The sequence below is a fragment of the Scyliorhinus canicula genome, chromosome 16, assembly GCF_902713615.1.
Source record: "Scyliorhinus canicula chromosome 16, sScyCan1.1, whole genome shotgun sequence".
In the NCBI taxonomy this organism is placed as follows: Eukaryota; Metazoa; Chordata; class Chondrichthyes; order Carcharhiniformes; family Scyliorhinidae; genus Scyliorhinus; species Scyliorhinus canicula.
The window spans coordinates 71,330,394-71,344,007 of record NC_052161.1 but is presented as its reverse complement, the minus strand read 5'-3'; the positions used below and the strand labels follow the sequence as shown (position 1 = coordinate 71,344,007).

At 46.9% G+C, this 13,614-nt stretch overlaps 1 protein-coding gene across 2 annotated transcripts in view; it reads left to right on the top strand.

Moving 5' to 3' along the window:
• The first annotated feature begins 3,003 nt into the window (after positions 1–3,003).
• The window catches only part of tmem26a (transmembrane protein 26a), a 28,177-nt gene continuing 17,566 nt past the window's right edge, over positions 3,004–13,614 (top strand). For both annotated transcript variants that reach the window (XM_038773233.1, XM_038773232.1), the window contains exons 1-2: positions 3,004–3,247; positions 12,676–12,802. In XM_038773233.1, the coding sequence (XP_038629161.1) occupies positions 3,057–3,247; positions 12,676–12,802 (318 nt within the window). In that variant the 5' untranslated portion in view covers positions 3,004–3,056. The remainder of the gene's footprint in view (positions 3,248–12,675; positions 12,803–13,614) is intronic.

The following is a 13,614-nucleotide window of genomic DNA, read 5'->3' as shown; positions in this document are numbered from 1 at the left end:
TGGGACTATTTGTGGGAGGTCCTAGGGCACTTTGGGCTTGGGCAGGGTTTGTGGACTGGGCTCGGTTGTTGTGCCAGGCACTGCTGGCGATGTGCGGACGAAGAAAGTGAGCTTGGATTATTTTAGGCTGCACTAGGGGATGAGGCAGGGGTGTTCATTCTCCGCACTGCTTTTTGCCTTGGCTATAGAGCCATTGGCAATAGTGCTGAGAGCATCAAAGGGCTGGCAGGGATGGAACGTAGGGTCTTGCTATACGCAGACGACCTGCTTTGTACATTTCGGACCCGCTGGGTGTGATTGGAGGGATTATGGGGATCCTAGAGGAATTCAGACGGTTTTCAGGATATAAATTAAATATGGGTAAAAGCGAGGTCTTTCTGATCCAGGTGAGGGGGCAAGGGAAGAGATTGGGGGAAATGCCTTTCAAGGTGGTGGGGGGGAGCTTTCGGTATTTGGGCATCCAGGTGGTGCAGGAGTGGGAGCAGCTGCATAAACTGAATCTGGCTCAGTTTGTGGAGCAGATGAAGGGGGACTTTAGAAGGTGGGATGCGCTCCCGTTGTCATTGGCGGGGAATGTGCAGACAGTGAAGGTGAAATGAAAAATGAAAATCGGTTGTTGTCACAAGTAGGCTTCAAATAAAGTTACTGTGAAAAGCCCCTCGTCACCTCATTCCGGTGCCTGTTCAGGGAGGCTGGTACGGGAATTCCACCCGCCTTGTTCTGCTTTACAAGCCAGCTGTTTAGCCCATTGTGCTAAACCAGATGACCGTACTCCTGAGGTTCTTGTTGTCTTCCATAGCCTTCCAATTTTTATCCCCAAGGCGTTTTTCAAGAAGGTGAATCCGGTGTTTTCAGGGTTTGTGTGGGCGGGTAATACCCCGCAGGTGAAGAAGGCGCTGCTGGAGTGGGGCCGAGGGGGTGGGGGGTGGGGGGGCATGGTGGGGGGGGGGAGGAGGGGTGGCTGGCCCTTTCGAACTTTATAAATTATTATTGGGCAGCAAAGATAGCGATGGTCAGGAAGTGGGTAGTATGGGACGGGTCGGTATGGGAGCGGGTGGCGGCGGTCTCATGGAGGGACAAGAGTTTGGGGGCACTGTTAACGGCGCATCTGCCATTCTCGCCATCTGGGTACTCCACAAGCCCGATCGTGGCAGCCCTGAGGGTGTGGAGACAGTGGCAGCAGTACATGGGGCTGGAGGGGGCGTCGGTGTGGGTACCGATATGTGGCAACCACCAGTTTGCTCCGGGGGGGCTGGATAGAGGTTTCAGAGGTGACAGTGGGTGGGGAGCGAGTGGTTTGCGGATTGATTTTTAAATTTGTTTTAAATTTGATTTATTGTCACATGTAATGAAGTGCGATGGAAAGTATTTTTCTGCGGCCGAGAGAACGTACACAGTACGTACATAGTAGACAAAAAGAATAATCAACAGAGAACATTGACAAATGGTACATTGACAAACAGTGACTGGTTACAGTGCGGAACAAGGGGCCAAACAAAGCAAATACATGAGCATGAGCAGCATAGGGCGTCAATAATAGTGTCCTTACAGGGAACAGATCGGTCCAAGGGGGAGTCGTTGAGGAGTCTAGTAGCTGTCGGGAAGATGCTGTTCCTATGTCTGGATGTGCGGGTCTTCAGACTTCTCTACCTTTTGCCTGATGGAAGGGTCTGGAAGAAGGCAATGCATGGGTGGGAGGGGTCTCTGATAATGCTGTCTGCCTTCCTGAGGAAGGCAGAATCAATGGGAGGGTGGCAAGCTGTGTGATGTGTTGGGTTGAGTTCACCACACTCTGCAGTTTCTTGCAATCTTGGGCCGAGCAGTTGCCATACCAGGCTGTGATGCAGCCGGATAGGATGCTCTCTATCACATATCTGTAGAAGTTTGTGAGAGTCGATGCAGACATGCCAAATTTATTTAGCTTTCGTAAGAAGTAGAGACGTTGTTGGGCTTTCTTGATTGTTGCATCAACATGAGTGGACCAGGACAGACTGTTGGTGATGGTGACCCCCTTTAAGCTATCAACCATCTCCACTTTGGAGCCATTGATGCAGAGGGGAGAGTGTATCGTGCTACGCTTCCTGAAGTCGATGATCAATTCCTTGGTCTTTCCGACATTTAGAGAGAGGTTGTTATCGGTCCATCATGTAACCAAATGATTTATCTCCCTTCTGTAGTCTGACTTGTCGTTGTTTGAGATACATCCCCTCACCGTCGTATCATCCGCAAACTTATATTTGTTTATAAATGGGGTCTTTCTGTGTTTGGAAGATTTGGAGGAGGGGTTTGCGCTGCCCGGTGGGAATAGGTTCTGTTACCTACAGGTGAGGGACTTTGTGCGGAGGCAGGTTTCGGCTTTCCCGCACCTGCTGCCCCAGGAACTACAGGATAAGGTGGTGTCGAGAGCAGGAGTGGGGGAGGGGAAGGTATCAGAGATTTATAAGGAGCTGATGGAGTGGGAGAGAGCCTCAATAGGGGAGGTGAAGAGGAAGTGGGATGAAGAGTTGGGTGGGGAGTTGGAGGCTGGGTTGTGGGAGGACACCCTGAGGCGAGTCAATGTATCCTGGTCAGGTGAGTAGGGAATTGGGATTGGGGAGTGGTTTATGTAAGCCATGTTGGCTAGGTTTTGATGTTGGTTGGGTGTGTGTTGTTCATCTTGCTGTTTTGATACCTTGTGGTTAAAATTGTTAAAATTATAAATGCCTTAATAAAAATACATATATTTTAAATTATCAATCTCAGATTTGAAATTAACAACTTCAGCGCCAATTGCCGTTTGTGGAAGAGAGCCTGTCATCTTTGAACCTTACCAATTGAAAACAACTTAAGATCTTGCTACTGATCGTGTTTTGCAGTTTAGTGACCTTTCCCGTTGCCCTTTCCTTTGCAATCTGCTGTGGCTAAGACGGCTTCAGCGGGGAGGAGCGCAGACGAGGACAGTGCTCCGAGGGGCGGAGGTTTCACCCAGCCAGGCAGCCCGCCCCCTCCCTTTTCTTCAGTCGACTGTGGACGAGGAGCCTGTTGGACCTGACTCCGGGGACTGGCTGGGGAAGAGCATGGTTTCGTTTGTCTATCTGAGCGCTGTTGTTCCTCGGCTCGTGTTTGCGTTACACACCTTGTTGGCAGTCTGGCGAGTAACTTTAGTGAGAGACAATCCCATGTACTGGCTTCTGTTGCTTTTGATTTTACTAACCCTTGTCGAGATGATAGTGACTCTAACCATCCAGAAAGGGAAAGATTACAAAGGGTAAGAGCGACTCTAAATTAAATGCTCGTTTTGTTTGTACACGTATAAATATCGAAAGTGCTTCATGTGCGAAAAAATATGCATTATTTTGAATTTGCTTAAAGTCAGTAACTTGTTTACAAATTGTAACTAGCAACCCGGTGCAGTTTAAGTGCAGTCGACTAACTCCATTCGAACAAGAGTTAAATTGAATGATCCATATCTCAGACTGCACTGGGCTCCTGCCAAAGCCAACATTCAGCTTTCCAAATACAGTACTGCATGTACTTAATTCAGAGTCTGGGCTAAAAAGCAGAAGCATCAATCATCGGCAACTTGTAACTTGTACAGCTCAAGTTGGACGGTCAAGCTTTATCTGGAGATAAAGCGATAGTGCATTTCATTTCGATCGGTATGAACTTACATCCTGTAACCAGCCTGTCATTGAGAGAAAACTCCAGCGTGGGACCTGGCCAGCAACGTCGGGAGCAACTCGTGAAGAATGTGTAGAGGGATCAGAATGATGCAAAAGAGTGGAGGGATCGCTGGGGAACAGTTAATGTGGCACTGCGAAAGTCAGCAGGCAGCTAGCTAGCTGGGCTAGTATGGGCAGCACGGTAGCACAAGTGGATAGCACTGTGGCTTCACAGTGCCAGGGTCCCAGGTTCGATTCCCCGCTGGGTCACAGTCTGCACGTTCTCCCCAAGTCTGCGTGTTTTGCAGCTTATTGTGCGAAATAACAGAATGTTTATATGAGAAATTCGATACAGATAATAGCTCAAGTCACACTCACCTAATTAAGTGATTCCTAAAGCAGAGTTGTCCAATATGTTAACCGCTAGCTACAAGTGATGAATTTGAAATACAGGTTTTTAAAAATCCATTCAAGGATATGGGTGTCGCTGGCTGGGTCACAAAACTACAAGGGAATTCGGACCAGCTCTTCCTTTAAGGGAGCGCAGTGGTTAACACATTTGCTTCACAGCTCCAGAGTCCCAGGTTCAATTCCAGGCTTGGGTCACTTCTGTGCGAAGTCTGCACGTTCTCCCCTTGTCTGCGTGGGTTTCCACCCACAGTCCAAAGATGTGCAGGTTAGGTGGATTGACCATGATAAATTGCCCTTAGTGTCCAACAAGGTTAGGTGGGGTTACTGGGTTGCGGGGATATGGTGGAGGTGTGGGCTTAAGTAGGGTGCTCTTTCCAAGGGCTGATGCAGACTCGATGGGCCAAATGGCCTTCTTCTGAACTGTAAATTCTATGATTTTCCTGACTGGCTTTGGATTTTAAAGATTTAAAAATGGTTTTTCCCAAAATGGTGCAGGAGCATGATGAATCTCTCCCTTACAGATCCTCTTCCTACATCTTTTATAAAAAACGCTGAATATATTCAAGAGGCGGCTGAATATAGCACTTGGGGAGAATGGGATCAAAGGCTATGGGGAGAAAGCAGGATTAGGCTATTGAGTTGGATGATCAGTCATGATCGTGATGAATGACGGATCAGGCTCGAAGGGCCAAAGGGCCTCCTCCTGCTCCTATCTTCTATGTATCTATGTATGTATATTATGTATTGTAGCCAAATTTGCTGATAATATAAAGATGGGGAGGAAAGCAAGTTGTGAGGAGGATACGAAGAGTCTGCAAAGGGATATGGATCAGTTAAATGAGTGGGCAAAATTTGGTAGATGGAGCATAATGTGGGAATATGTGAGGTTGTCTACTTTGGTAGAAAGAGTAGGAAAGCAGAATGTTATTTAAATGGAGAGTTATAGTACAGAGGGATCCGAGTGTCCCCGCACATGAATCACAAAACGTTAAAATGCAGATGCAACACGTAATTAGGAAGGCAAATGGAATGTTAGCCTTAAAGGAAGGAAGTATTTCTACATCTGTGCAGAGAATTGCTGAGACTGCAACGAAAGTTTTAGTCTCATTATCTAAGGACGCACATCCTTGCATTGGAGGCAGCTCAGAGAAAGGTCACCAGGTCGATTCCTGGAATGCTGGGTTGTCTTGTGAGGGAAGTTTGAGGAAGTTGGGTTTGCACTAATTCATCTTTAGAAGAATGGGAGGTGCTCTTACTTAAATTCAGATGGGCTTTTAAAGAGTAGATTCTGACAGGATGTCTCTGCTCATGGGAGAATCTGGAATTAGGGACACAGTTTCACAATAAGGGATCTTCCGATTGAGACGGAGATTAGGCTAAATTTCTTCTCTCAGAAGGCTTTAGTCTTTGGAATTCTCTTCCGCTGAGACCAGTGGAGGCTGGGTCAATGGATATATTCAAGGCTGAATTGAGCAGATTTTTGATGTACATGGGAGCCAAGGGTTATGGGGACAGGTAGGCTAGTGGAATTTGAACACGGTCAGATCAACCACGATCGTATGAATGGTGGAGCAGGCTCGAGGGCCCAAACAACCTACTCTTGCTCTTATTTCTTATGTTCTTATGTAGTTAAGACTACCAGTTCACAGGATATTGACCTGACAAAATATGGTGCTTCCTTTTCATTCAATTATAGGGAATGGTCAGCAAACCGAAGACCGGAATAACACATCTGACTTTTGTATGGCCACCGTTTTTAGGTTTCAACTGGATTTAAACTGACAAAACGGCATATCATTGCAGAGTTTGATCAGTTTTAAATGCCCAAATGTGTGTTTGACAAAAAAGGATCTTTCAGTGAGGACAAAGAATTTCTGATGTTTCTTGTACATCAACAATGGCAACTTAAGTTTGACATGTTTCAACAGCACTTCGTGTTATGACTAGCATAGACATTCCGAATTAGTGAAGAAATGTTCCTAAAATATAAAGTTGGCTTGATTAAATAGATTAATCTCCAAGGGATATGGTGTTACATGTTTCAACAAATGTTGTTTACTGCTTTTTTAATAAGTTGACTCTCTTTTTAGGCTGCCGCAGAGTACGTAGAACTTAGAATCTTACAGTGAAAAAGGAGACCATTCGACCTATCAAGCCTGCACCGACCCTCTGAAAGAGGACCTTACTCAACTCCCCGCCCTGTTCCCGCAAGACTGTAACCCCACCTAGCCTGCACATCCCTGGACACTAAGGGGAAATGTTATTATGGCCAAACCACCAAATCTAAAACAGTAAAAAGACAGTTTCCGCTAGCAGACCACATCTGAAATCTGGACCCTGAGTATGCCCACAGTTGATACGCCCTTATTATTATATAAAGTACATTTCCGATTTTGCTGCATTCTCTTACCATTGAAAAGTGTGAGGTGATGTATTTTGGGTGGGCGAACAAGGCAAGGGAACATAGCTCAGGTAGATAGAAAGAAACCTTTACCCTTAGTAGATGGGTTAATAACCAGGGGCATAGATTTAAAGAAAGGGCAGGAGATTTTGAAGGGATTTGAGGAAAATAATTTTCACCCAGAGGGTGGTGGGAATCTGGAACTCACTGCCTGAAAGGGTGGTAGAAGCAGCAACCCTCACAACATTTAAGAAGCGTTTTGATGAGCACTTGAGATGTCATAGCATATCAGGCTACGGACCAAGTGCTGGAAAACGGGATTAGAGTGGATAGATGTCTCATGGCCGGCGCAAACACGATGGGCCGAAGGGCCTCTTTCTGTGTTGTACAACTCTATGACTCTCTGACTCTCCTGTTTGTTTCAGAAGCTCAATATACCACTCTGTTAGACAAAGGTGTAAAAGCTAAATTTAGTAGTCGGATTTATTTATGGAAACCAACACACAGGAGCAGCAAGGCGCAACAAGGAGCCACTCTTGCTCCTCCAAGCTCTTCAAAAGTCATTTAAATATATCTTTGCTGGGCCTCTTTGCCTCTGATTAGTTTCCTCCTGAAATAGTTTTTTTTTTAAATGTTGTTCCTTTCTCAAAATTACAAGGCCAAAGTGCAGAGTGGACGGGGCAAGCCCTAAATCTATCTCCTTTATTGCGACAAAGAACAATTCAAATGCACATTGAATCCAATTGATGGTCTCCATAAGCCGACAATGCACAATCCAAGCTGACAAGAACAGGCATTACACCTGATCTCCGGCTTGATGTTAGCCAAAAGGCCGAGAAACAAATATAGTCTTAGATATGTGTAATAACCCTTATGAGGCCCATAGATTTTCACAAATCGATTTCCGTGGAATACGAGCTTCCCTGGAGAGGGCAAAGGCCCACCCAGCTGAGGCTCGTTACCTGTCTCTGTAAAGCCGGCCCAGGCAAGGACCTGCATTCTGGTAGTCCCATTCAGGATTGGATATGAAGCAGTGCTGATCAATAAGAGGGTGGCTTTTTAACTGTGTACAAGACCTAACGTTAGACAGATCCATCCCCAGGACAGGTAACGTGACTGGCAAGGCATTCAAACTGACCACCTTCATGGAGCAGATGGAGGGAGGAGGGGGGGGGGGGGGGGGGGGGGGAGACCTGTGGAGGTTCCACCACCCTGGGGAAAAAACATTCTCCTCCCAATGCATAAGGCCTACTCACGGACAGACTTTTTTGTGGTAGGGAAGAGGGTCCTTCCAGGAGTAACAAAGGCGGAATACTCCACGATTGTGATGACCGACCATGAGTCACATTACATTGTCGTGTGGTTGGAGAAGGGGCAGGCCTAGCACGCCGTATGGAGGTTGGCTGCAGCTCTCCCCGCCGCTAACACTAAAATATCACAAGCCATCTACGAACATGTATCCTGCAACCCGAATGGGGAGGTCCACTCTCCACGTTCTGGGAGGCACTGAAGGCGGTGATCAGGGGGGGAATTATAGCTTATAGGGCTCTTGGGGACAGGGAAGAAAGGGAAGCCAGGCAGCGGCAGGTAGACCCCATACTGGAGGAGGATCAGCGGTACTCCACAGCCCCAATCGTGAAATTGCTGGTGGAAGGAAAAAGCTGCAGATGGAATTTGACTTGCTCTTCACATGGAAAGCAGTCCACCAGCTCAGCCAGGCAAGGGGAGCCTTTTACGAACATGGAGACAAAGCCAGCTGGATGCTGGTGGACCGGCTAAGAAAACAGGTTTCCACGGAAGAGATAGCCCAGATCAAGGACAGTAACGATAGGATGGCAGCAGATCCTAACGAGGTCAATAATGCCTTTATGAACTTTTACCAAACTTTTACCAAACACCTCCAAACTGGAGGGGACCTCGGAGATTAAACAGTTGCTCGACAGGCTGGACATACCGGTGATGGGGGAGGACAAAATACAGGCACTGGGAGCACCGCTAGGGCTGGGCGAAATTGTGGAGTGCATCAACTCCAGGGAAAGTGCTGGGACGTATGGGTTCTTGGCAGACTTTTACAAAACATTCTCAGCAGCGTTGGCCCGCAGCTGCGGGAGATGTTTAATGACTCACTATCTAAGGGGGCCCTGCCGCTCATTCTGACCCAGGCCTCAATCTCACTGATTCCCAAGAAAGACAAGGCTGCAAAAGCGTGTGGATCATACAGACTCATCTCTCTCTTAAACACTGGTGGGAAAATCCTAGCGCAAGTTCTGGCAAGGCGAATGGAGAGCTGCCTGCCAGATGTGATCGCGGAAGATCAAACCAGGTTTGTTAAGGGCAGATAGCGAACGTCAGACGCCCGATGAACATTTCCCTGGACGCTGAGAAAGGTTTTGACCGAGTAGAATGGAGGTGCCTCATGGCGGTGTTGAACGGTTTGGGTTCGGAGAGGGATTCACCACGTGGGTGAAGCTACTATACAGCGCTCCAATGGCAAGTGTACAGACAAATGCCACCAGCTGCACAGGGGAACGAAGCAGGGGTGCCCATTATGCCCGCTCCTGTTCGCACTCACAATTGAGTTGCTGATTGTCGCCCTTAGATCGGCGGTTTAGTGGAAGGGCATCCGAAGAGGGGCAAAGAGCATTAAGTTACACTCTGCGCGCGACACCTGCTCCTCTACGTGTTGGACCCCCTAACCAGTATGGGAAAGATAACCAGACTCCACAGGGAGTTTGCCGCCTTCTCAGGTTACAAACTCAACCTGGGAAAGCGTGAAATCTTTGGGTAAATGGAGCTGGAGGAACAGCCGTTTGAAATAACCCAAATCAAGTTCAGGTAGCTGGGGATCCAAGTAGCCCACACCTAGAGAAGGCTGCACAAATGGAATCTCTCCAGCCCGTGGAGGAGATGAGGACCTGCAAAGATGGGACTCACTCCCTCTTTCGCTAGCTGGAAGGGTACGGACGATCAAAATGTACTGCCAAGGTTCCTCTTCATATTTAGATCACTCCGATCTTCATCCCCAAATCCTTCTTCATTAAGGTTGACAAATTAATCATGACCTTCGCCTGGTGGGGCGGGGGGGAAGAGTGCGTAGAATATGAAAATCCAGTGGTTAGCACTGATGCCTCACAGCGCCGTGTACCCAGGTTTGATACTGGCCCCAGGTCACTGTCCGTGTGGAGTTTGCACGTTCTCCTCATGTCTGCGTGGGTCTCACCCCCACAACCCAAAGATGTGCAGAGTAGGTGAGTTGGCTACGCTAAATTGCCCCTTAATTGGAAAGAAAAGAATTGGACACTTGAAATTTATTTTTAAAAGGAGGAGAGGAGGGGGGTACAGAAAGGGGGTGATAGGGATAGCCACCCAGAGAGAGGAGAGCTTGAGAGGAACAGGGAAGGAATCAAGAAGAGGTCCACCCACTGGAGGTAGCTTTAAAGAAAGACAAGGACCTGGAGCAGTGTTGGTCGTACCGCCTATTCTCGCTGTTGAATGTAAATGCGAAGCTGTTGCAGAATGTACTGGTGATGCAGATAGAGTATTATGTGCCGGGGATGATAGGTGAGGACCAGATGGGATTTGTGAAGGGGCGGCAGCTGTTGACAAATGTTCAGAGGTTAGTGAATGTCGTTATGATGCCCTTGGAGCGAGTGTTTGGACTAACAGGGTCAGCTCGGGGTACTATGGATTGCACCAGGGGATGAGACAGGGATACGCGCTCTCCCCGCTGCTCTTTGCCCTGGCAATTGAGCCCTTGCAACAGTGATTAGGTTTTCAAGGGTGTGGAGTGGAGTTTCTTTGCACACGGTGATCTCCTGCTGTATATTTTGGACCCGGTCAGGATCATGGAGATTCTGGGGGAGTTTGGCCTCTTTTCAGGGTATAAGCTCAACATGGGAAAGGTGAGATATTCCCAGTTAATGTCCGGGGCAGGGGAGGAGTTTGGGAGGTGCTGCCGCTTCGGTTGATAGGGGCAAGTTTTCGTTATCTTGGGATAATGAGCTCAGCTGCATATGTTGAATTTAGCGAGGAGGGTGGAGGGACTGAAGTTGGACTTTAAGAGGTGGGATGTGAGCCATTGTCGTTGGCTGGTCAGGTCCATACGGGAAAGATGACATTGTTGCTGAAGTTTTTGTTTGTGTTTAAGAACCTCCCAATCTTTGTGCCCAAATCCTTTTTCAGGAAGGTTACTGGAATGATTTTGATGCTCTTGTGGGCGGCTAAGGCTCTGCAGGCTAGGATAGTATTCTTGGAGAGGGGAGGGGGGGGGGGGGGGGGGGGGTGAGGGGTGCAGTGGTTAGTGTTGCCGATCTTGCAAAGCTATTATTGAGCAGCAAGCATTGCAATGGTTAGGAAATGGACAGTGGAAGAGCGGATGGAGGCAGCCTCATGTAAAGGGATAAGTTTGAGGGTCCTGGCACACCTTCCATTCTCGCCGGCCAGGTACTCCACAAGCCTGGTGGTGGTATCAGCATTGAGGATGTAGAACCAGTGCTGGCAGCATTTTAGATTGGAAGGTATGTCCCTGTGGGCGCCGATCTGCGAAAATCATAGGTTTGCCCCATCCAGGTCGAATGTGAGATTCCGGGGGTGGCGGCAGGTGGCGATAGAATACTTTAGGGATTTATTTGTTTGAGCCAGCTTTGCAGACCTGGAGGAGCTGGACGTGACATATCATGTGCTGAAGGGGAATGGGTTCAGGTATCTGCAGGTGAGGGACTTCATGAGGAACGAGATGCCTTTGGTTCTGATGCTGACACTTCCGGTGCTGCAGGACAAAGAGGGAGCCTAATAAAGCATTAGTTTTTAGTAAGGACACAGAGAACAAAAACAAGAAAGTTATGTTGAACTTGTATAAGTTGCAAGTTCAGCCTCCGCCAGAGTATTCCGTTTTGGACTCTGCCCTTTTGTAAGGATATGAAGGCATCGGAGAGTGTACAGTAAATATTCACGAGAATGGCTCCAGAGAAGTTATGAAGAGAAGTTGAAGTTGTTTTCCTTGGAGATGTGGAGGCTCAAAGGCGATTTGACAGAGGGATTCAAAATCATGAGGAGTCTGGACAGCGGATATTGGGAAAAACTATTCCCACTTATGAAAGGGTTGAGGACAAGAGTGCACAGATTTAAAGTACCTTGGTAATTGCTAAAAGAAGCAAAAAGTGATATGAGGAAAAACTTTTCAAACAGCGAGTGGCTGAGGTCTGGAATGTACTGCTGGAGAGTGTGGTGGTGGCAGGCTGGATGGTAGCATACAAAAATAAATTAGACTTATCTGAAAAGTCTAATGGGGCAGCACGGTAGCATTGTGGATAGCACAATCGCTTCACAGCTCCAGGGTCCCAGGTTCGATTCCGGCTTGGGTCACTGTCTGTGCGGAGTCTGTGCATCCTCCCCGTGTGTGCGTGGGTTTCCTCCAGGTGCTCCGGTTTCCTCCCACAGTCCAAAGATGTGCAGGTTAGGTGGATTGGCCATGATAAATTGCCCTTAGTGTCCAAAATTGCCCTTAGTGTTGGGTGGGGTTGCTGGGTTATGGGGATAGGGTGGAGGTGCTAATCTTGGGTAGGGTGCAGACTCGATGGGCCGAATGGCCTCCTTCTGCACTGTAAAAATTCTATGTAAAAGGAAGAATATGCTGTTTTATGGGGAGAAAGGTGGGGGGGGGGGGGGGGGATGGCACTATGGGAATTGCTCATTCAGAAAGCCAGTGCAGACTCCATGGACCCAAGGTCTTCTTCTGCACCGTAGCAATTCTGTGATAGTAAAATGTTTCAAGGTGCTTGACAGGAGCATTATCAAACACATTTCTTATTGAGCCACATAAATGACATTAGGACAGATGTCAAAAAGCCTGGTGAAAGAGGTAAGTATTTAAGGAGCGTCTTGACGGAGGAGAGAGTGGGATGGATTGATAGAGATTTAGGGAGGGAATTCCAGAAGAACATAGAGCTAAGGATACTGAAGATATGACTGATTTGAACTAAAATATTGAATCTCATCAACTGAGCAGAACTGGAAATGTTTGCCATGAATGTATTGAAGTTCCATTTCAGAGCTGAAAAATCTTCACTTAACTTGATAAGTTGGATTCTACCATACATGTTAAATATGGTGCTTACATTAAACATTAGTAAGAAATATGCCTGAAAATTAGCACTGAAAAAACAGGAATAATTATTGATTCTCTTACTGTAATCTAATATATTTCTGTACTCACTTGAACAGATTTTCTCCAGCACTGTTTTTTTATCTAATCAATATAATACCTTCAGTGTGGCTCCTTGAACTGTATCAGCTTGATATCCGGATACGCAGCTCAGACTGTTCAACAAATTCCTCTAATAAGTGCACGGTATGTTTTTCCTACTTATTTTATGACAAATACTGATGTTTCGCTAACTGAATTTGATACTGATATTGAATGGCTATCAAGATAAAAATTCCTTTGGCCTGCACGTTTCCTTGTTGACCCTGTTGCAAATGAATGCTATTTTTATTCATGTTATGCAGCCCATTTTCAATGCATCATTTCGTGCATTTATTTTACTGTGAAGTGAGTTACCATCTTATCACTGCAGCATCTTACCTTCCAAAAAGTATTAGATACAAAGCAGTCAGCTAACCAAGGACAATCACAACAGGTATATAATTAAAATCAAATGGGCAAGTTTGACAGCACCAATGGAGCAACGCTTCAGCTTTAAGTCTGGATAAAGTGGGAGAGGAAATAAATGCACTAACTATCACGAGAGAAAAAGTATGAGGGAAACTAATGGGACTAAAGGCCAGTAAGTCACTTGATGGGTTACATCCCAGGATATTAAACAAAGTAGCTACAGAGATAGTGGATAGACTGGTAGTAATCTTCCAAGAGTCCTTAAATTCTGGGAAAGCCCATGAGGATTGGATAACTGTCAACATAACACCCTTATTTAAAAAGGAAGGGGCAGCACAGTGGCGCAGTGATTAGCACTGCTGCCTCATGGCGCCGAGGTCCCAGGTTCAATCCTGGCCCTGGGTCACTGTCCGTGTGGAGTTTGCACATTCTCCCCATGTTTGTGTGGGTTTCGCCCCCACAACTCAAAGATGTGCAGGTTAGGTGGATTGGCCACGCTAAATTGCCCCTTAATTGGAAAAAATTAATTGGGAACTCTAAATCTATTT